Source organism: Marmota flaviventris, chromosome 13 (assembly GCF_047511675.1).
Source record: "Marmota flaviventris isolate mMarFla1 chromosome 13, mMarFla1.hap1, whole genome shotgun sequence".
In the NCBI taxonomy this organism is placed as follows: Eukaryota; Metazoa; Chordata; class Mammalia; order Rodentia; family Sciuridae; genus Marmota; species Marmota flaviventris.
This window is the reverse complement of record NC_092510.1, coordinates 72,068,236-72,092,577: the sequence shown is the minus strand read 5'-3', so window position 1 is coordinate 72,092,577 and position 24,342 is coordinate 72,068,236. Positions and strand designations below refer to the sequence as shown.

The 24,342-nt window shown below is 47.5% G+C and overlaps 1 protein-coding gene across 3 annotated transcripts in view; it reads right to left on the bottom strand.

Annotated features, from left to right (window-relative positions):
• Col15a1 (collagen type XV alpha 1 chain) overlaps positions 1-21,237 on the bottom strand; it is a 108,564-nt gene extending 87,327 nt beyond the window's left edge. For 2 of the 3 annotated variants that reach the window (XM_027930846.2, XM_071600770.1), the window contains exon 1: positions 20,805-21,237. In XM_027930846.2, coding sequence (XP_027786647.2) covers positions 20,805-20,982 — 178 coding nt within the window. In that variant the 5' untranslated portion in view covers positions 20,983-21,237. The remainder of the gene's footprint in view (positions 1-20,804) is intronic. The other variant, XM_071600769.1, reaches the window with a different exon arrangement.
• Between the last annotated feature and the right edge of the window lie 3,105 nt (positions 21,238-24,342).

Below are 24,342 nucleotides of genomic sequence, written 5' to 3'. Positions count from 1 at the left end.
GGCGTGCACCATCTGCCTAGCCTTTCTATTCTTATTCACTCCTTCACTTAGGAGATGAGTCCGGATAGTGGGGAGATTCAGATGTCACGCCCAGGAGACCAAAATTTATGCTCCAGGCAATAAGGCACCTCGGGAAACTTCTAAGGAGGGCTCCAGCTGACCATTTTAGGAGCAATCACCACTTCACCTCAAGCGACTGCCCCCTGGCAGTTGGGCCCCTTCCCTGTCCTTGCCAAGGAGAGGGTGGGACTGGGCGTCTAGGAATGTGGAGCGCAGGCGGGAGTTTGGCAACCGAGCAGCCACGCCGACCTGCAGTCTCTCAGCACTTGGCATGTTATGCCCCGGGGGAAAATCGAGCTGCCCTGGGAACTGCCCAGGGCATCCCAACAGATGTGCTCCTGTGAATCCAGCCAGGGCAGACAAGCAGCGGGGGCAGAATGAGCTCATGGCTTCAGCAGTCACCATGAAATTGCGCCTACACTGACCAAGGCCAATGAAGAAGCGGGTAACCTTCAGAGCCAGGAAGAACCTCAGAAAACACCCGAACCAATGGCCCCCAGATAAGAAGACTGGGGCCCAGACTGATGGAAATATCTGTATCCCAACTGCCCACAGCATATCATGTCTCCAACTCTCCAAGTCACGCCCACTCATGACCCCTAAGAAGCAAGGTATGGGAAGGTACCTCGCGCCATGCCTGGTGCACGCTGGTGCGTACTGGGTGCCCGCTGAAGGAATGAAGGCACTTGAGCCTGAAGCAGGTACCTGTGGCCCACCTGTGGTGACTTGATGCTGCTGAGCAGGCGAGCACAAACAACGTAAGAAATTTGTTCCACCATTGTTATCAAACCCACTGCTGCATCTTCCTACAAAATCTCTGGCTCAGTTACGCAAAGAGGTCTGCAACTTGGCTCAGAAATGGGATTTGAGTTTAAGGAAACCACTAGAACAGATGGTGACCCTCAAGTCTTTATTTTGAGACAGGCTGACTCCTGTTTAATGTAGATGAAAGTGCCGCTTGTCAGTCTCCAAATGTTTGCTGGAGGAAGAGCCTGAGGCCTCCAGAATAAAGTGAGGGAATCGGACCTTTCAAAGTGAGAATCCAGGACACACCTCCTTACTGGAATAGACTAAAAACTGGGAGAGAGTGACCTTGGAGGGACCCAAGGAGGACCAATGTTTCCCAGCCAGGTGCTGGAAAAGGACACAGAATTGGGCACCAACATCACCTCAAACAAGTCCCTGCTGGAACTCTTACTAGGTAAGTGACCTTCAACACATTCTGTAACTTCTCTGAGCTTAGGTTTTCTCATCTGGACACAGAGATGGCAATAACCAGTTGTCAGGATTGCAGTGCAAGGTGAATGTCAGGTTCTGAGCACATCCTGCTCCTTTGTTCATTCATTTACAAATGATTATCAAGTTCCAAATGGTTGTCATGCGCCTGGCACCACTGGTGCTGCAGACTTGGGGTGAACAGGAGATGTGGTCCTGCTTCCACAGTGTGGATTGCCTAGGACTGAGCTCTGCATCCTGGCTGCACAACAGAACCACTAGGGGCTTTAGAATACTGGCATCTGGCCCCCACCCTAATCAGAATCCCCAAGATGTATATTTAAAAGCACCCCAGTAATGCAGCAGTTTGAGGTCCAGTCTTTGGGACTGTTCACATGACTCAACACTTGTAGCTCTCAGGATCCACCCAGATCACTCCTCCAAATTCCTTGCTGAGCATCTTCTAGGGTCCAGAGAGGCAGGACTTCTACCACCCTTCTGTCCAGATATGAGGAAATCAATGCTCCCAGGTCACATAGCTGTAAGTGGCAGAACTGGGTTTTGAAGTCCTTCTGATGACTTCAAAGCTCATCTCTAGCCATATACTGCCAGGTCCATCCTTGAAGAGGGCAGAGGTGACAACACGGCTATGGTTAAGTGTACTCAGGAATTTCAGAGTGATGTGATGCACCAGACATCTGCAGAGTCCTAGACCCAGGTCTTAAACCACACACCTCAACAAGCCCCCGTTCCCTCTGCACCTCCATCTTCCCATCTGTTATCTAGGACAGCTGGAACAGATGCTCCCCAAAGTCCAGCATTTTCTGTCCTCAAGTTATCAGTGGGTTCTAATGGAAGTAAGGTGCTGGCACTTGGAGGCCCGTGAGAAGTGAGGCCTGGGAACCCAGTTGTGCAGGATGCATTACTGGTGAACTCTGCCTTCACCCATGCAGCACGGACCACACTGGGTGGGAGGCTGCCTCTAAAGGGCGATTCTTAGAAATCTTGAACTTCAGCAAGACTGCCCATCTCCCACATGCATATGCACGAGCAGCATTTTTAACATTCCACCCAAGTTTCCCATCTTGAGCAGCCCCACGCACTTATTCCTGGAAAGGTAAACACAGATGGAGAAAGGCAAGCTTCTTGTAGCCATCAACACACACAATGCTACCCAGGCAGCAAGTATTTATTGAGCACCGGATGGATGACAGGTCCTGGGGATTCATCAAGGACAGAGAAAGACAAGTCCCCTCCCTCTTGCAGCTGACACCATCCCCACGAAAGCATCCACCATCAGAGAGGGTCCCTCTACCTGCAGGCCTGAGCCCAGTCAAGGAGCCCCACAGGAGCCTGCAGATTGAATCAAAGTGCTTGGAAGGGCTTCAGTTTTCACTTCATAATGTGCGTGTGTATGTTCTTTTAATAAGGTAAAAACGTTCTAGACTATTCCCCAGTTGTTACTGTCTCCTCACCCCAACTTACCAACCGCTGAGTGAAATAGACGCTCCAGGAAATAAACAATGTGGCTCTTTGCAGGCTGCTGTCACACAGCCAAGAACCAAGAGCGCGGCCCAGTTTGAGAAGCAGGTCTTGAAAGGAGCGGCTCGGGCAGGAGGAGGGTCATGCACCACTTGGATCCCACTTGTGAAACCATCTCTAAAGGAATGGCTCCCCAAGGACAAACATCTGAAGCCTTCCCACCAGACATAGTCCTCCCAAGCTCTCATTCCTGTTCCTTGGCAGGAGCAGTCGGCATTGTTTATGGATATACGTTCTCAATACAGAGACCCGGAGACAACCAAAGAATAAAAAAAGTCCTATCCCATCAGCACTGGTCCAACCCCATCATGGCACCCAGAGGCAGCTCTGCAACCTGGACTGACTGAGCCTCACTGCAGAGGGCGGGTCTTGAAAACTCTTTCTCACATGCCATTCGCTGCTTCTTGACAGGCAGCTGGGTTGACCTACCAGGCTCTGGGTGGGTCAGAGGCTCCTACTGCTGGCTTTGGCCTCACTTTGGGCTCTGCTTCCTTAACCTTTGCTGAGTCTCTCAGGTTCCCTTCTCTTCAGCCATACGTAGGAGGGGCCTTTGCTCTCACCTGGAAACAATTCACTCTGATAAGCAGAGGAACAGGACAGGTAGTGGAACCCAGAGTCCTACTCTGTCTTGTCCTTCAGCAGAATCCTCAGCTGGTGCACCCCTGGACTGTGAATACCACACGGGGATCCATGGCACCGAGGCCCCCAGGGCCAAGCGAGGGACAGCAGCTATTGTATGGAGTTCTTGCTTTTGTCCCATTGATCCCCACCTCTGACCCCTCTCGAGCTGCTTCCTTAACCCTCTCCCCATTGTGCTCCTCATCTGAAACAATCCGTTCCTCTGCCAAACCACCAGCCATACCCACTTTCCTGGCTAAATCAATTCACCCCTCCAATATCATTTTCAATGTCTCTCCTCAGGGAGACTTTCCTGACACCCAGTACAGATGAGAGTGTCCCTGCTTTCTTAACCCCCACAATACTCCCCCACAATACCATTTGCCAGTTAATATACGGAGGTGTTTTGTTTTTTCTTGTTTGTTTTTGGTACAAATCTTCATTTAGTGTTGCCATCCCCCTTGACAGCAGAAACCAAGCTGGTCTTGGTCACCATTTATGCCCACCACATCACATCTTGCCTTGTAACCAGTAGGCAGTCAATAAATGTTTATCAAGTAAAAGTGAGTAAAACAAATAGACAAATGAAAACCCAACCTGGATGTAACAGGCAACACGGTCATTTCTACTACAGCCAGAAACTGGAATTCTATTATTTTTATCCCACTCACCCACCTGGCAAAGTCCTTCCCATACCAGATTGGGGCTGTTTATCTCGCTGCACTGGAGGGTCAATGACTCTAACCTTCTGGTCCTTGGACAGACCCCCTAATGGAAAGGTACAAGCAAAACTGAGAAAGCCACAGGAGGGCCTAGGGATGGCATTGATGACATTGACATTGAACCTGGTGACTGTGGCCATTATGCTACTGAGGGCTGACCATGGGCCGGGCACTATGCTGAGAGCTCAGGGGTTTCACTCATCAGGAGAAGTCTCAGCTAGGCATTATTATTATCCCCACTGTTAGAGATGAAGAAAGGGAAGCTTCAAGAGGATTAGTAAATCACCCAAGGTCGCCACCTCGTACCTGGGGAGCCTACAACCAAACCAGCTCTGCCTGGCTCCCCACCCCCAGGTCACAGAGCACTGCAGCTCACCAAGGAGGTCAACCCCCTCACCTAGGAGTGGCTAAGTCCATATTCTGGTGCTGCAGGCCTGGGACAGGACCGGGCACCCTCCATTCCTAACAAGCTCTTGGGTGCTGCTGGTGTGCTGTTGGTTCGGGGGCCAGTTTGAGGAGCAAGTCTATAAAGGGGGAGAGGTGGATGTGGATTAGACTGGAACATGAAATGGTAAATCCAGAGGCAGCAAGTAGTTCGTGTGGCTGGAGCCTGGGCATGGGAGGGATGTGAGAGCAGAGGAGACCTTGACTCCAGCCCCAAGAGTGGGGAAATTTCTGTGCTGTAATGGAAAGCACGGAAGGGTTTGAAGAGGGGACGAGGCATGTGGGGACCTGTGTTTTAGATGAGCTTCTCTGACTGCAGTGGGAAGTTGTGCCAGAGGTCAGAGAGAGAAGAGGTCCTACTAACAAGGGAAGCGCTCAGACAACCCAGTAGAGAGACCCGGCACAGGCTGAACCCAGGTGGGGCAGGGGATGGAAGGGAAGGACTGCATGTGACAGACAGTGCAGAAGCAGAATTCGTGCCTTTAAATCAAAGCTACAGTACTCTCTACAGGTGCTAAAAATGTCTCACTCATTCCACGCACCAGAGCGACGTGCACAGACTGCCAAAGCTGCAGGCAGACGTGAACTCAGCTGCACACGATCCCAGTACCGTCTCAAACAGAACCACCCTTAGAAACGGCCCAGCAACCACTTCTTCCAACGCAGCCGCACCGTCTCGGGTCAGCCAACTTGCTCCTCCCTTTGCAGACTGTGTGCCTTGAGAGCGGAAGTGCCTTGGCCAGAGCCCCGTGGCCAGCCTTAAAACCAAGAACTCCTGACCACTAAGCTGTGCATCTTTGAGCAGAGAAAATGAAGACGTGCAGGGATAATTGGTATCAGCCCACACTTGCGTGTACTCAACAAACCAGAACGATTCCACTTCTCAAACTGGAAGCTCATGGCCAACGAGGGGAGGGGGAGACCCTGAAAGGGAGCCATCTACTATAGACAGTTTAACCTGAAGTAAAATTAGAAAATGTGTCACATGGAAAATCTCTGCAGTGAGAAACGGTTTCTTTTTTGGTCCCCCTTTTTTCTTTCTGTGGGAGAGTGAGTAATTTGGCATTTTAACTAGACAGGGCAGCTGGAGCCTCTCTGTTTTGTACCAAATATACACAGTTGTTGGGCAGTTTAATGTCCCAATTCAAGAATGGGCTGCCAGTGAAGGACGTGTTCAGAGCAGGATGACCAGGGACCAGGGCTGAGCACTGCCGAGTTCAAGCCCTCAGCCACGAAATTCAGCAAATGGAACCTGATCAGATGTTCGAGAATGTTCTGGCTAACAGCGATTTTAGGGTTCACTTGGTCAGGCCTCTTTGTTTCCCAGATAGGAAAACTGAAGCCAGAGAGTTTTATAAATTTGTCCAAAGTAGAAGAAGAGAAAGGAAAATGTCAAAACACAGGCTCCAGATGAGTCTGCCCCATGTCCCTCCCTATGGCCACCACATGGTGGTGTTGGGCAGGGTGGGGGTGGGGGCAGTTCTCCTGGGCTGGTGGTGACCTGAACGTAGCAGGGTTTCACGGGTTATTCCTTCAACAAGCATTGTCTGACTACAGCCCACAGGCTGGACACAGTGCCCGGTGCTGGGGATACAGAGAATAGGGAATCTGGATGCCCAGGGGAAGGGCTCCATAGGCCCTGCTGGTGTGAGATCAGGGCGTTAGGGGATGTCCTGAGAGAGGAGGCCAGATCAGCACTCAGTGGGACTTCCGAGGGCCCCAAACGCTGCCTCGAGAGCTGTCTTCATCTTTGATTGCTGCTATAGTAAATTATCACACACTCCGTTGCTCACATCAACACAGATTTATTGTCTTACAGTTTTGGAGGCTGAAAGTCCAACACAGGTCTTTCTGGGATAAAAATCAAGATGTCAACAGACTGTGCTTTCTGGAAGCATGAAGGGAAAAATCTGTTCCCTCGCTTTTTCCAGCTTCTGGAGCCTGCCCTCACCCCTCGGCTCCTGGCCCCTTCCACCAGCTGCAAAGCCAGCTGGTCAGGCCCTTCTCTGTGGCTGCCCCACCTCCTCCTCGGCTCCCTCTTCCACTTGAAGGACCCTTGAGACTGCACTGGGCCCAACCCGATAATCCAGGGAAATTCTCCCTTTAGAGGTCGGCGGATTGTCGACCTTCAGTCGACCTGTAACCCCACTTCCCCTTTGCCATGTAGCTTGATGTGGTCACAGGTCCTGAGGAATGGGATGCAGGCAGACACCTTGGAGGGCCATTACTCTGCCTAACACAGGTGGTTATCATGGGAAGGGTTTCAAGCAGAGGCAACATATCCAGAGCTGGTTCAAACATCAACATGCATGCGAATCACCAGGGATCTCCTGAGAACGCAGATCCTGATTTATTGGGTCTGGGTGGGGGTGGGGGTGAGGCCGGAGACACTGCATTTCTACTGAGTTCCCAGGTGATGCGGATGCTGCTGGTCCATGGACCACAGCTGAAGAAGGCACAAGATGACTGAGGCTGCACCGCGGGGGCTGTACAGTGGAGAGAACAGAGCCCGGGACACAGACCCGCCTGCTGTCGTCAATTTGTAACTGGACTTCACTTCACTGGGCTATTGTTAGTTAGATATATCAAATGCACACACAGACATATATACATATAATTGATATGCATGTATTCGAAACATGTACCTATCTACATATAACTGAAGTATGTTTAAAATGTCGAAAGCACTATATCATTATTAGCACAAAGCATATTTGTGGTATTTTCTTAGGTCCATGTGAGGCTCTCTGGGCATCACAGCAGCGGTCTGGGTGTCAGGACACCTGGCTCTAGTCCTGGCTCTGCTGCCAACTTGCACCATGATCTTGAGCTAGTCACTGTCCCTCTCTGGACAATAAAGTTAGGATTAGCCAGCACTGCTGCTGTGGCCAGAGGTGGAGAAGCAGCTGGCTGAGCCGACTTCGAGAGTTCAGGGTGTGATGTTGTCCAAACGGCATGAATTTAGGTTCAGCCTGCCGTCAGCTGGGATCTCTGCCCCTCTGTTCCACTGGATGCAATGGTTCCAACTTCCCAGCATGGGAAAAGCTTACTTATTATTATCTTTTTCATGAAACATACTCTAATTCCCAATGTATCTGTCATAGAAGCCCCTGCTCCCATCCCCTCTGTGCCCACCATCAGCCACCATGGGGGATGGCTGCGGGGTGGTCTTCCAGTGGGGGCCAGAGGCACACATAGGCTTCACCACGGCCAAGGGTTCATAATGCTGGGTTTTCACTAAGATCTCCACAGTCCCAGGCTTTGAATGATTCATTCATGAACGTATTCAAATGCTCATTGTGTCCATTTGGTGCCATGTCGGACGCTGTGGAAACATGGATAAATAAAGCAGGGCTCCTGCCCTCAAGGAACCCACAATGATGTGGGCTCAGGGAAGGAGTGAAGCATTAAACTGGTCACCGATGCTCCACCATGTCGGCTCAGGAACTGACTTCCTCAACAAAACTCCCAAAGCACAGAAGTAAAATCAAGAATCAATAAATGGGATGGTATCAAACTAAAAAGCTTCTACATAGCAAAAGAAAAAAATCAAGAATGTGAACAGAGAGCCTAAAGAATGGGAGAAAATCTTTGCCACCTGCACCTCAGATAGAACATTAATCTCCAGGATATACCAATAACTCAAAGAACTTAACGCCAAAAAAACCCAATCAATAAATGGGCAAAGCAACTGAACAGACACTTCACAGAAGAAGACATACGATGGTCAACAAATATATGAAAAAATGTTCAACATCTCTAGCAATTAGAGAAATGCAAATTAAAACTACACTGAGATTCTATCTCACTCTCAGATTGGCAATTATCAAGAATACAAGTAACAATAAATATTGGCCAGGATGTAGGAAAAAATTACACTCATATATTGCTGGTGAGACTACAAATTGGTTCAACCACTATGGAAAGCAGTATGGAGATTTCTCAGAAAACTTGGAATGGAACCACAATTTGACCCTGTTATCTCACTCTTCAGTATATACCCAAAGAACTTAAAATCAATAGTCTACAGTGACACAGCCACATCGATGTTTATAGTAGCTCGATTCACAGTAGCTAAGCTATGGAACCAATGTAGGTGCCCTTTAACAGATGAATGGATAAAGAAAATGTGGCACATATACACAGTGGAATATTACTCAGCCTTAAAGAAGAATGAAATTATGGCATTTTCTAGTAAATAGATGAACTGGAAGCTATCACATTAAGTGAAATAAGGCAAACCCAAAAAACCAAAGGCTGAATGTTCTCTCTGATATGCGGATGCTAACACACAATGGAGGTAGGGAATAGAAGTTCACTGGATTAGATAAAGGGGAATGAAGGGAGGGGAGAGGGATGGGAATAGGAAAGACAGTAGAATGAATTGGACATAACTTTCCTATGTTCATATATGGATACACGGCCAGTGTAACGCCACATGTTCAACCTCAAGAATGGGAAGTTATACTCCATGTATGTATAATAGGTCAAAATACACTCTATTGCCATGTATATTTAAAAAGAACAAATAATTAAAAAAAAAAAACTAGTCACCGATGGCAAGCCTGATGCTCGTCTCGTCAATCCTCACAAATAGGAAATACTGACCTGTTTTACAACGAAGAAGGAAAGGATAAGAGAGGTAACTGGTCCCAGATCACTCACAGGGAAGTGGCAGAGCAGAGATTTGAACTCAGGTCCCTGAATCCCAGAGCTCAGGGGCATGAGCCACATTCCTGAAGCCTCTCCCTGGGTGCCAGGTCTTCCACCTGTGTTGGGACATGGATGGGCATGCTCCACCTCTGGGACTCAGGACCACCACCTTTAAGAGGAAGCCTCTGGACTGGGCTGGGTTGTTCTCAACCCAGTTGCACCTGAGAATTGAGCCAGGAGCTTCGAAAACCCCGGGTGCTGCACCTCACCTTGGGTGAGTATAGACTCCTGAAGAGGAGAGCACGGGCATGGCTCCTTCACAGTCCCCAGGGTGTTTCCAGGACGACAACCAGGAGGGTCCCTGGGACTGAGTGCTCACATTCTAATTTCCTGAAAAAAAAAAACCTCATTCCTCCCACTCTCACCACCAGGTGCACACAAAATGAATGGAGGGGTGCAGGGAGGAAGAATCTGCAGGCCCACTCCACCAAGGCCACAGTGGGGAGCAGCCCACTGTGCAGGCATGTCCCTTTCACTGTTGTCATTTCTCCTTCTGAGTTAGAGAAGTAGCAGCCGTGAATTTGCACTAGGAAATAATTGCGGTCAAGTACAGAGCCATAAGAATATGGTCATCACTATAGGGTTTACAACAGTGAACAAGAAGAAATGGCCAACAGGTCTCAAAGAGGACTCGTTTAGTTATGGGATAAGCATACAATGCCATACTATTTTACTTTCAAAGAAGATTATTGAATGTTCCAGAAGAAGTTTCTAGGGGAAAAGTCGGTCAAAATATAATGTACAGAATGATCTATTCATCTTCTAATATATGTGCATACTTAGATATGGAAAGTAAACATGGAACACATTTCACCAAATGTTAGCAGGGTTTGTTTATTGCTGAGTTACAGGATAATATGTAATCTTTCCAAATTCCTTTATTTTTTGCCCTAGGTTTTTATAGTGATTGTGCATTAGTTTTCTAAAAAAAAAAAAAAAATTGATGATATTAAAAAAATAAATCTTCTCCTTTGAAGGCTATTTATGTCCTAACATCTCCCTCATCTGGGGTGGAAGTGGACGTCCCTACCCAAGCAGCGCCCAGGCTTGCATGCACATTTGGGACAAGCTTCCTGGCATGTAAGCCAGCTGAGGCACCTACCTCCCTGCTGGGTTGTGAGTCCCTCCAGGTGGACACTGGGTCCAGTGTCGCTCAGGGAGCCCCAGAGAGAGCAGGGAGCCAGGAAATATGGAAGGAAGACAGATATCGAAGAAAGCAACCACACCACAGAAGGGGACAGAGCATTCTGAAGAAGTCCTCTTCAGGAGGAGGCTAGTTGCAAAAGATCTCCCAGTTGGTATGGGATGGGACTTTTAAGCTGGGCCACATTTGAGTCCCTCAGCAATGAAAGGGATGACTCCTACAGAGGCCTAAGGCCAGGCTGCTTGCTGTGAGTCAGACTCTGGCCACATTCTCCAAATCCAGGAAAGGGCTCACCAACCTTTGAAGTCAGAGGGTTTTGGTCATTTGAGAGAGATACCAGGGCCCTCAGGAGAGTCTTCTGCCCTGTCCAATCCATTAAATCACCCATGGCACGCAAAGCATGTGAACTGGATTGAACTGGATTAGTTTGGGTTGGGTTGGGTTAAACTGAGTTGGGTTGGGTTGGGTTGGCTGAGTTGGGTTGGGATGACTTGGTTAGGGCCGGGCTGAGTGGGGTTCTCTTGGAGATGAGGAGGGATGCACTGTGTCTTCTCCTTAGGTGCCCAGGAAGAAGTCTGGACTTTCTCCCAGATTCTGTCCTCACCCTAGACTATTTCTCTCTCTAGCTGGGGTGGAGCAGAGGAAGGTGATCAGCTGGCAAACATGGTTCCTCCAAAACCTCTTATACCATCTCAGCTCCCCTGGGCCCTGTATGGCCTGCAGCTCAGGCCCCATAATCTGTGCTCTGACTTTGAAGACTTATTTGCTCATCTATTCTCCTCAGTGGACATTAATGTCTTACACTGAGCCTTACTGTAAGATTGCCCCCCTCTTTCCAACACTCACCCGCCTACCTCCACTAGTACATGATGACAAATCAATATTCTGCAGAAGGAGGCAGGGCTGACCTCTTACCAGGCTTTAAAGCACAATACAAAACAATAATCATCAAAACTATAAGGACTTAAGCACATTGTACAAACATAAGAAAGTGACTTGTGATATAGGGATTATGGAATTAAGTTTATATCATTAAATTAAAAATTGATATAATAGGGGCTGGGGTTGTGGCTCAGTGGTAGAGCGCTTGCCTAGCATGTGTGAGGCACTGGGTTCGATCCTCAGCACCACATCAAAATAAATAAATAAAACAAAGGTTTATCTACAAATTAAATTTTTTTAAAAATTGATATAATAACAATGAGGAGCCAATAGTTCACATTTATTTGGTACTTTTGAGACTACTGGGGACTACCTTGAATAAGAACTGACTTCAGGTTATATCTTAATCTATGGTCCATTTTAAAGGAATCAAGCCATAGACACTAAGACTGGAAAACAAGCTTATGCATTTAGCTAATGCCACCTGTGCCACCTTTGACAAAGTGTAAGCTATTAGGAATAAGATGAGTATAATCTAGAAAATAAGTTGTTTAAACAATTAATATAATAAGGAGCAAAGTAACAGTAGTGTAAATTCCAGCCTACCTACTTATTAAGCTATTAAAGAAAACTAAAAGCCCATGATGTTCTCCGATGACTCGGCCATGGTCACTCCACAGTTGCAGAGCCGTGGAAGAGTTGGGATGACTTATACACCGCAGAGGATGTAGTAAGTGGGCACATTAAACCACAGGCTAGACGAACCCATTCATCCCTTCTTTGATTCGCTGAAAAAGTCTGCTGAGTGCCCACTTTGCGCCAGGCCCTTTGCTAGCTTCTGGGATTCAGATTTGGATAAGACCCAGTCCCTGCCTCACGGAACTTCTCATGCAACACGGGAGACACAGGAGTCATCAATGGTCACTGCACCATTTGAATAACCCTATGACTAGCAGGCACCAATAAACCGGGCAGAGGAGGAATGCTTCTTAGAACACCATCCCAAAGGATGAATGGGGGTTGACAGGTAGACAGGGGAGGGGCGTGTTCTGAAAGAAACTGGCCGGTCCAAAGAGTGGGAGTTGGACATCACATGCCTCCTTCAGAAACCTGCCAGTGGCTTGGTATGAGCCCCCATCAAGCAGGGCTCAGCATTAGTGGAGGAGAGAATCTGCAGCACTCCATCCTAGGACCAACGATAGCCCAGACAGGGCAATTAAACTAGGAAGTCGCACAATTAAACCTGTATCAACAAAGATCCATTTGAATATAAAATAAGAACTTTCCAACTAGCTCTGTTGTTTGGTGAGTCCATTTGAGGAGTGTAGCCAAAGGAAACAAAAAAGAAAACAAAGGCCATTTGTCTGAAGAGGTTCCCAGCAGCACTGTTTATAATAATGACAAAATGGCCAAAGTTCATGCTCAGTGCTGGACAATGTCCTTTGGGTGATGGAGACTGAAGGTCCATGATGTGAGCTCTCAGGTGTCACGCCTACCCACCTATCAGACTGCCAATGGCCAGAGGAGACATTATTACAGGAAAATTCTGAACTGCTCTGATTCATATGTCTAAGTTTAAATCAGGATTTCTACAAAGAAGATGTACAAAGGACCAGCAAGCTCTTCAAAAGGTGATTGATGTCATTAGTTATGAGAGGCAAAACCACAATGAGATGCCACTTCACACGCACTAACATGGCAACGATGAAAAAGTTCTAAAATACCAAGTATTAGTGATACATGAAAAATGAGATGCCTCATACAATGCTGGTATAAATGTAAAATGGTGCGGCCACTGCGGGTAACAGTCTGGGGGTTTCTAAAAAAATGTAAACAAAAAAATCACCATGTGATCCAGAAATTGCACTCCTACATATCTATCTAAAGAACTAAAAACAGGCACTTAAGCAGATGTTAGAACACAGATGTTCATGGCAGCACTGTTCACAACAGCCAAATGGTACAAACAACCCAAATATTCATCAATGGATGAATGAAAAACAAAATGTGGTATATATAAATGAAGGAATATTTATACAGTCATAAAAGAAACAATGCGTTGATACATGATATAACATGGACACTATGGTTTGGTTAAGAGGCATCCCCCAAAAGATCCTGTTAATACAGAAATATTCCGAGGTTAAATGACTAGACTGTGGCAGCTGTAGCCTAATCAGTTCATCCAAGTTTGAATGAACTAACCGGGTAGTAACTGTAGGCAGGAGGGGTATGGCTGGAGAAGATGGATCACTAGGGGTGTTCTGGAGGGGGTCCTCTTCCCTATGGCCCCTTCCTTCTCTCTTCCTGCTTCCTGAGCACCAGGAGACAAGCAGCTTTCCTCCACCTTTTTGCCATTCCTCCGGCCCAGAGCAACAGAACCAGCCAACCATGAAATAAAACTGAAACCGTGAGCTAAAATAAACTTTTCCTCCTCTAACTTGTTCTTATCAAGTATCTTGGTCACAACAATTGAAACCCAACACACAGAAACTGGTATAGAGAGGTGGGATTGTTGCTGAGACTAGGAGTCGTGTAGATTAGAAATCTTTGGAACTGGTTTGTGGGAGGAGTTTGGAAAAGTTTGGAGACACAGGCTGGAGAAGCCTTAATATGTTGTCAGCGGAGCTTAGCAGGTGGTTTTGGTGGGAGCTCAGAAGGTTAGAATACCAGTAGGAATGTGGACAGTAAAGATTGCGCATGAAGTTTCCCAGGCAAATGAAGACTCTTGGAAACTGAACTAGAAGTCATTCATGTTGCATTCTGCAAGGAATTGTACATTTTCAACATTTTTGCCTATTCCCTAAGACTTTGTATGAGGCCAAATTTAAAGATTATAGACTAATTAATCTGGCTGAGGAGGTTTCAAAGCAGCACAGTATTCAGGCAGTGGCATGGATATTGCTCTCAGCTTTAGGCCAGGTTCACTGTGAAAACCAGGACAGACAGATTTTTAAAACTTGCAATTTGGCCAGAAAAGTACAAGTAAAACTTGGGTCAAGGAAGATTTGAAGAAATTATAGCTACTAAAGTGATGCTAAATACTTTGCATAGAGACAGAGCATCCCAGGAATTGGCAAGACCACAGCCATCACAGGCTCAAGGGTGTAAAGTAAAAATTCCTTTGAGAAATGACTATGAGGGCACTCTTCTCACACAGGGGGGCCTACAAAGTTGTTTTCCTAAGATGTGTTTCATTATGCTCAGCTGCCCAGGCACTCAGAGGCCATCGCAGCCATAGTCCAAGGGGGCCCAGCTACTGCTCAAATCGGTGGCAGACCTCAGCATCGTTCACATCATGCTTGTTCTGCAAGAAGGAAAATGCTGGAGTTAAGGGGTCACGGAGGCTTCCTCCTAGATTTCACAATTTAGACTGGGAGGCCAGGCACAGTGTAGCAGGGTGGGAATCCCTGCAGAAAGCCCCAGAGAAGGCAACGTGTGAATCTATGAGGAGGAAGCCAAAGCTGCAGTGAAGACCCCTGGGACTGAGAAATGCCAGCCACATGGACTGTCTGCCAAGGAAAGCTGTGGGAGAGTCAGCCTAAGACAAAGGCCATGTGGGCTGCAATGGGCAAGGCGGAGGGGGCAGGGCTGCCCAGCCCTTTGGAGCTCACATCAGATGCCATGTGCCCCAGCTGCTGGATGTGGAGCTAAGGGACTTGTTTGCACAGCTGGATTTAGGTCTTTCCCTGGTGCCAACCCTTTTATCTGTGTTCATACTCTTCCCTTTTCTTTTGGTCTGAGAATGTTTACTCTGTGCCACTGCATACTGGATATATGTAACTTGGTGGTGGGAACCCGGGATTGAACTCAGGTGCACCCAACCACTGAGCCACATCCCCAGCCCTATTTTGTATTGTATTTAGAGACAGAGTCGCACTGAGTTGCTTAGCACCTTGCTTTTGCTGAGGATGGCTTTGAACTCGCAATCTTCCTATCTCAGCCTCCCATCTGATGGGATTTCAGATGTGCACCATGGCACCCAGCCTGTAACTTGCTTTGGACTCGGACTTTTGGGCAATGCTGGAACTGTTAAGATCATGAGACTATTGGAGATGGACTAGATGCATTTTGCATTGTGAAATGGAGCTTTCGGGGGCCAGGTTTGGATATGAGGTGACCTCCAAAGCTCCTGTGTTAATGCAGGAGTATTCAGAGGTGAAATGAGAGATTATGAAAGTTGTAACCTAATTAGTCCATTTTGGTTTTGTGGGGTTTTTATTTTTACTTTTATTTTTTTGGTACTAAGGATAGAACCCAGGGGCACTTAACCACTGAGCCACACCCCCAGCCCGTTTTTAAAAAATACTTTTTAGTTGTAGATGGACACAATATCTTTATTTTATTTTCTTATTTATTTTTATATGGTGCTGAGGATCAAACCCAGCGCCTCACACACGAGAGGTAAATGCTCTACCACTGAGCTACAACCCCAGCACCCCCAACCCTTTTTTAAAAATATTTTATTTAGAGACAGGGTCTTGCTCAGTTGTTAAGTGCCTCATTAAATTGCTGAGGCTAGCTTTGAATTTGTGATCCTCCTGCCTCAGCCTCTCAAACTGCTGGGATTACTGGCATGTACCACCACGCCCAGCTCCATTTTAGTCTGAATGGACTAACTAGATGGTAACTGTAGGCAGGTGGGCAGGGTTGGGAAGGTGGGTCACTGGCTGCATGACCTGGAAGGGTTCATCTTCTCTGTACCCTCTTTCCCCTCTCTCTGCTTCCTGGCTGCCATGATGTTTTGCCTCACCTCCGGCCCAGAGCAATGCACCTGGCCAACCATGGACTGAACCCCTGAAATTGGGAGTCCAAATAAACCTTTCCTCCTCCAAGTCAGATATTTTGGTCATGGCAACGAAAACCTCACACACACAATGGATTCACCTTGAAACGTTATGCTCAGTGAAAGAAGCCAGACCATAAGGGTCACATGTTGTATAAATATTCAGACTGGGCAAATCTATGAGGACAGAAAACAGTTTCGTGGTTGCTGGGAGCCGGGAGTAGAGCAAAGAGGGAGAGTGACTCCTTCACGGGTATGCAGCTTCTTTTTGGAATGACAAAAATGTTTTTTTGGAAGTTGATAGAAATGGTGATTGCATAAACACACTAAATGCCAATGAATTTTACACTTTAAAATAATCAATCTTCCATCATGAATTTCCTCTCATAAAATAAGTAAGTTAGGATGTCAAAATGGTCCATTAACATAGGATCGACTTAATAATCAGGAAAATGTAAATTAAGGGTATAGTAAGATTTTTGTATGTACCCTCCAGAAATGCTGAAATTAACTTCAGTGCCAAGACCAAGCACTGGAGAGGAGGTGAAGAATGGGGACTCTCATTTCTTGGTGGCCACGTGTGTTGGCACAGCCACAGAGAGAACATACTGGTACTGCCGCTCCGTGAAAGGGTATGGACACCCTATGACCCAGCACTCTCCTCCTAGGTTCAGAACTGATATACATGTGCACCAGAGACAAACAAGAATGTTCACAGCCGTACTGTCACATTAGCCAAAAGTGGCAACACCCCAAATGTTGCTGGAGAAAAAATGGATTAAAAAATATTTGATGTATTCACAGAATGGAATATTATACAACAATGAAAATAAACTAACTGCAGCCACATACGATGACATGAATAAATCTCCAAAATCTTAATAGTCAGTGAAGGAAACAGATATCAAAGAATATATCCTTCCCGTAAAACGTTTAAAACCAAGTAAAAAGAACTGCAGAATTTAAGGAGACATACTTACGTAGTAAAGTTATTTATTAAATGCAAGTAAGTGATGGCAAGGTGAGATTTACCTCTGAGAGGAGGGGGCGAAAAATCTCAGTACAGGGCCTCACAGAGCCTGGGGGCTAGCCCGCTTCCTGACCTGGGTTTTAGGTTCATTCTGTGATAATAAAAGAGCTGTACTTTTAGCAAGAACTTTTCTCAATGGTTTGATATTTTAAAGAGAAGCAAATAACTTATACATATCAGCACTTGATGGCAGGAACAAATTACTTATAACCACACCATCCCTTCCCCAACCATGGCTCATCTTCCAAAATAACAGGCGTTCCAATGACATTGTGCCTTCACAGGGAAAGGAAGGGATAATGCTGTCTGGCAGCCCAGTCCTGACCCATTAGGAACACAGGGGTCATGTGGTGACACCCCACTGCAAGAGGTCTCTTTAAACAGGAATGTGTAAGGGAATGGGATTGGGTGCACACAGGATGGGATGGATGTTGAATGTGAAGGGTTCCAGGACTGTTGTCTGATACCCTAAATTTCTGCCTATGCATTATAAGCACCTCAGGGCAGATCTGTGCCCAACTCCTTTCTGTCCCCGGTCAGCATGCAGGTTGGCAAAATGGGTGTTCAGTTTGTATTTGTTGAACTAAACTATGCAGAGTAAGTTAGAGCTCACACTAGGCAAAGGTTGTTGTTTTCCCATGTTTTAAATTAGAAGGAAAACAGACAGGAGTGAATCTTGCCTCCCCATTTTATAGACAGGAAAACTGAGATTCAGGTGAAACTCATCTGAGTTCACAGAGGTAGTGTGTGATGAAACCCGAGCTTCCCAGTGCTTGAAATTTAAATGGGGTTGAGGTGAGAAAGGAAAAACAGGAAGTTTACGAGTATCCATTTTTTTTAACAGCTCCATTGTCTGTGAATCACCCCATGCCTGTGTTCTGTCCCTAACAGGGGAGACTTACCCTGGGCCCACAAGGACATTCAGGGATGCTGGGGACAACTGAGTTGGAGACCTAGAGATACAGGTGGACCTGACCTTTCCAGCCAGAACTCAGGAGAGGCAGTGCACTCTGAGCCGGCAGCTTGCAAGTGGCCCCCGGTGGGCCGGGTGTGTCCCAGGCTGGAGCCTGGGTGCCCTGGTACCTGGGGAAATGCTTTCTTCTGTTTCTATAACTCTTTTTCAGTGAGGCACAGTACACCCTCCCTGAAATTCACTCATTTTAATTGTCCTGTTAGGTGAACTTTTGTAAATGTATACAGTTGTCCAACCACCACCCCAGTCCAGTGTTAGGATATTTCTCCAGAAAGTTCCTGATGCTCATTTGCAGCCAGTCCCTGCTTCTGTCTCTGGCCCAGGCAGCTGCTGGTGGTTTCCATTTCTGCAGCGTTGCCCTTTTAGAAATTTTGTATAAATGGGACTCTGACAATACCCAGTGTATGCCTGGCTTCTTTCACTTAGTGTAATGCCTGGAAGGTCCATCTGAACTGTTGTACAGGGATCTGTGCATCACCCCCTCTGTGTTGCTGGATAGACTCCCTGAAAGCCATCTATAAGATGGAACCCAACTTCTCAGCACTACCAGGCGGCAGATCCAGTGAGCTGGTGGAGGGTAACTGCTCTGCAGACTGCACAATAGCCATGCAGATGCAATGAGCTCATGCTACAATTAGGACACTCTGATTATGGGGTTCACTAGAGACTGTGGGGCCCTGCAAGGTCCTTCCATCTGTGAATCTGCTCTAACTGAATATTAGGATGGTATTCAGCAAGGGCAATGAAGTCACACTCTCTCATTCCAATTCTACCCCAGATGCTTGGAAGCCTTGTGACTTTGGACTTTGGTGTGTTCATCTGAAGAACAGAAGTAGTAAGAGTCCTCAGTGCCCATCTCCTGGAGGGATCGTGAGAAGTGGAGGAATGAAACAGGAACACGTTCCCACTCCACCTGGACGGACCGTGTTTTGTAAGCATTGCCACACGGAACTGAGGCAAACTTTGGAGAGTTCACATTTCCAGGAACTGGTTTCAGATTCCGCAAGGAACACTGACTAGCATCGGTTGTAAATGGCCCTCCTGAGGAGTTGCTGGCCCTCCCTCTCTAGGTTATGGATAGAAACAGGACTTCCTCCTAATTAGAAAAAACAATCCTGATCTGACATCAGGGCACCAGGCTACAAACTCAGGAGGAGAAAGAAACATCAGTTCCCTTCCCCAGAACCCTCTTCCTTTGGGGGAAGTAGGAGTTACAGCAAAGTTCTCAAAAGACCACAGAATCCAAAAGCTGCCCTCTGTCACTGAGTTGGCAGTGCCCTGTAGCACATGCAAAATTGCAGCGTTCCAACATGGGCCAGGGAGCCGAGAAGCCAAAACTATGCTCCAGCTGCCCTTTGATCTGGAAAAAAAAAAAAAAAACTTGATGCTCTGGCAGGAAAAGCTATCATCGCCTTTGAGTCTCGCTCCCTGGGAGTCAAGTCTGAGCTGTCCAGGCTTCTTCAAATACAAAGAGTTAACCAAGGACATCCACTCCACCAGGGGACCAGGAGTTATTTCATAGTCTTCTCAATCCCTATTCAATCAGGGCTGTATACTAATCCTCTAAATCCAAAAGGGGTCAGAAGTCACCGTTGAGAGATGGATTCTCCTATTGAAATGCCTGGGGAAGTGGCTAAGGAGGATTAGGAGTCTGGAGACCTGAATTCAAGTTCTAGCTTTCAGACCAGCCACTTCTAGAGCCTCTCTATTTCAATGCTGCAAAAATTTCTGCATTGCTTTCCAAACACAATTACTGCAAGGATCAAGCAGTTCTATCAAGCAGATAGGAAGTTCTACCACTGATTGTGTGCCTCATATGTACCAGCAGCAAGGAAGACACATTACGTCTAGTTTTTCCCTGAATCCTCATGGCATCTCCAGGAGGCAGGACCGTCTAACTATTCCTCCTTTTTAGATAAGAAAACCGAGGCACAGAGAGGTGAAATCCATTCCCAAAGTTGCAGCTGAGCCACAATTCACACCCAGGCAATCTGACCTTAAACCGACTCAACCCAGTTAACCATCTAACCTCAGACTCCACTGCTCAGCCAACCACCTCTGAATCAGGAAACTAAAGCCCAGGGAACAGAAGGGACAAGGTTCCCTGGTTCCAGCCCACAGCTCTTTCCATCATCCATGGTGCCACTGCCCACAATAAATGTGAAACCCCGCTAGGTAACTAAAAGCTAAAGTAAGCATGAGAAGCAATTCAGTTCCGTTGTTTCTGGCGCTGCAAAGGCGCCAAGTGTCCCTGTTGGTGCTCAGGCTTCCGCACCTGTGTACAAAAAGGCACCGTCCTGCCTTTCCAATAAGCCAGCCAGAGCGCACAACCTGAGCGCGTGCGCTGGGTGCACGGAGGCTAACTGTTGCCTTGGCGCTAGCAAACTGCTTCCAAAGTCCCTCTCGGTCGAAGATTGGCGGGACCACGCCTAGATCAGACACCTCGGGAGCCCCTTCAGTGCTCTACCGCCGGGGCTGCCAGGGACCGCCTTTGCGGCTAGAACCCGCACACTGTCCTGAGAAAGCCGCGGGTAGAACCGCCAGGGCGCGCATAGTGGCAAGGACTCCCTTTTATGTCCAGGAATGAAGAGCGCACCGCAGCCGTGCCCGCCGCCCAAACCAACTTCCCCAGGGCGCGGAGGCAGCTAGTGCCACCCTCCGGGTGAGTCGCTTACCCGTCGAGGCGCCTGTCTCGGTGACAGCGGAGAGGAGCGCGGAGATGGAGAGCAGCAACAGCACGCGCCAGCACTGCCCATTCCTCCTGCAATAAGTGGCCGAGGGAGACACGGTGAAGCGGGCGGTCTGGTCGGAGGGGGCTTCGGCGCGGGGAAGCGGGTCCCACCTTGGCGCCATCGCGCGTGTCTGCGGAGCCCCTGAAGAAGCGCAGCGGACGGGCAGAGTGACCGAGCTTGGCGGAGAACGAGGGGCGCTGAGCGCTGGCCGCCGCGCTCGCCCTTCCTGCAGGGAACAAAGGCGGCGCTCGGCGGCGGCGGGCAGGATCCGGGCCCGCGCCCTGAGTCGCCCGCGCCCGCAGTCGCCGGCGCTCTGAAACCCGACTCCGCCGCGCCCTACCTCGGGCAGCGGCGGCGCACTCACGCCCCGGGATCCCAGCAGCACCGCGCTCCCCACGCCCCTTTCCCCCCACGGACGCGCGCTCCCTGCCACCGCCTCCAGCCAGCGGCCTTATGTAACCTGCGAGGACAGCCCCGCGCCCGCCTGCTCCGGGCAAGTGGGACGCGCCGCCCCTCGCCCGCCCTCAAGCCTGTCCCATTTGGGGCTGCCCACGGACAAAGCTCTTCCTTTCGTCTCAGCAACCCAGAGAAGCCGGAATCATTGGGATGGTCTTACATGACAGATGAGGAGACTGAGGCTCACAGGCAGAGCGAATGAGCGAGGTCGCATAGCTGCATGGAGCTCCTGACAGTTGTGCCCCACCAGTCACACCTACCCCCATTAACCCATTTGGATGCCCAGGAGTGGCCTTCTTGAGGTACATTCGTGATATATAGAAGAACTTGAAGGGTCACGTGCAACAGTTGGCCTTCCCTCAGCATTTTGGATTCCTAGAATATTTACTATGGATTGAGCCCTAAGAAACCTGATCCAGCCACTTCCCACCTGTCTCCATTTTATTGATGGAGAAACTGAGGCCCAGAGAGGCCTCATCTACCCAGTGAGTGATGGATTGTCAAGGAAGGAGACTAATTTGAAAAAAAAAAAAAAGGATGAAAAAGGTCTTCAAATGTTGCAGTTTCACATACACTGAGAAAATCCTTATAAGATAGTGAGTCCCTGTCACTGTAAGAGAAAGACCCTCTAACAAACAAGAGACAGCAGAGTAGGAATTCTGAGCTTGGACTCACAAGTTGGGGTCACTGTGTCTGGACTGAATCCTAGCTGCTACTTCAGGAAACATGGGCAGATCTGTAAAATGGAATAGAAAAGTTCCCCTCCCCCTAGGTTGGTGGGAAGATTGGAGGTGTTACTGAAATATACAGCGTTTATCAGAGTGCCTGGCCCAGGACAATGCCCACTGGATGTTAGATTCTGTTACTGGTGCTGGGGATGATCAGGGCTGTGGCCTGGGGGAGGGGAAGCAGGGGAGGAATCCAGGCAGAAAAAGCTTCTGAGATACCGAGGCATCTGGAGCCAAAGCAACTCTAGAATAGTTCCACCTCGAGGTAACGGAAGGCGAAATGCATTCTAACAAAAAAAAATCTGTTTGCATTTTCTTCAATTAATTCTGTCCCACTTGCGGTCATTCTGTGACGGATATAACCTTATTATCAATCACTAACCATAGAGAACTGGCCTCCTTAGTTGTATATTTCTCTATTGCTTGTAAAGTAACCTGTCAATTAGGAATACAATTGACTTTCTTAGAACAATTTTACCATATTGTTAGGGAAAAGCCACATCAACTGTGACTACACAGCTGTTCTGTAGTTCTGTATGACAGTTAAAACCAGAGACTGCGAACTAGTGGCCATGGACCCAGTGTTGCCCACAGATATGTTTTATTTGATTTGCCTGGCATCAAACTCCAAATTAAATTAGTAATATTAGGAAATTACACTTTCAAGTCCATACTTCTTAATTCTTTTCAAAATGTTGGGAAACACAGCAATATGGGGCCTGGGTTCCCTGCACTGATAATTGACTGGCATTGATTAGGGACTGCTGCCTAAGTTCAGGCCACACTTTTCAGTTTGCCATAGTCCCCACCACTCTCTAAGTTTCCCCCCAGCACCAAAGCTAAGAGTCAATTGCCATTCAGCCACACTTGCACTGTGTCTTTGCTTATAAGAAAGAAAAAACTGGCATAGACTGACAGCTCATGTCCCTGTTAAAAATGGGTAAATGAAAGATACAGGGACATATCTAAGTCATATTTAAAGAAAGATGGGGAAGGACGTATTTCTACATGTTTAATATACAAAGTATATCTGCCTTGAAAGGTATGAAAACGAACATGCCATTTAGAAATAAACCTGCCCACCTCAGTAATGTATGCTACCTGAAGAATGAAGTATATCTGCATTTAAATTGGTGGACCCGATTTGTGGTCCAGTTTATCAGTCCGAGATACACATGGATCAGGTCGCAGATTGCTTTACTTCTCCTGCAGCAAAGTCCTATGTGCACATTTCATAGTTTGTTGGTTCTGCTTAAGTATTTAATACTTAATTCACTGGAATCTAAGTTCCTGAAACTCATTTCTCCCCTAGAAGGGACTAGAAATAGATGCATGTTAGCACCGTTGGTTTTGAACCTCTTTTGTGTACCTCCAGTCATGTCCATAGGCAAGAAGGGTTCTCGTTTTGTAGTTTTGCCTGGAAGTGGGAATTATGAGCTGGTATGGATGGTGGACAGGGAGGGTCTGGGGCTGGGAGCTGAAGGAGAGAGAGGGTGAAACTGGTCCCAGCTGCAGGCGTGGGAGGGATGGGGCAGGAAGCCAAGCGAGGCATTGCACCTCCTGCCAGACAGTGGTGTGAGGGCTTAAGTGATTTCCTGCAATTCAATGTGAAGTTGTAGAAATGGCTAAGAGGAAGCTTCATGTCATACCCAAGCTAGTCTAAATTGTTTACCATGGTGCAGTACAATCTGTGAGACCGAGACGTGTAGACGACGGATTTTATGTTCCAGATCTTCCCGGACTCCACCAAATGAATAGGCCGTTCCATTTTCCTATAATCCATCCAAACATCCCAGAAAATTCTGCATCCAAAAAAACTCCCCAGACTGTCTCAGAGCAGTTGGAATGGACACAGAAATCTGTAAGAAGCATCCCAAACTTGGTTTGGAAAGAAGTTACCAAGAATTAGTACATGTCATTCTGAACTTGAGTTTCTTCAGCTCATGGGATATAATACTTCTCAGTGGAGTCGTGAAGAGAAAGTTCACAGGAGATACCCAAAGCGGCCTTAATGTCTGACTTAATGAGCAGAAAAGGGAGAACAGACTTCACCAGCTGACTAGAAAAGAATTTATTAGAATTAGCAAAAAATTTTATTTTCTGTTTCTTGGATAATCAAGATAAAACAATGAAGTTTAAACCCACAACTGCCTAAAGATTCACCCCACAGAGTATAATGGCTCTGCACTCCCAGGTTGCTTTTCTGGGGTGCTGGGCAGCCTCTGAAGTCATATTTCAGCTTCTGCAGGGGGGCCTAGGGGTATAAGTCAGAGGCGCTGCTTCCTTTTGCACTGATG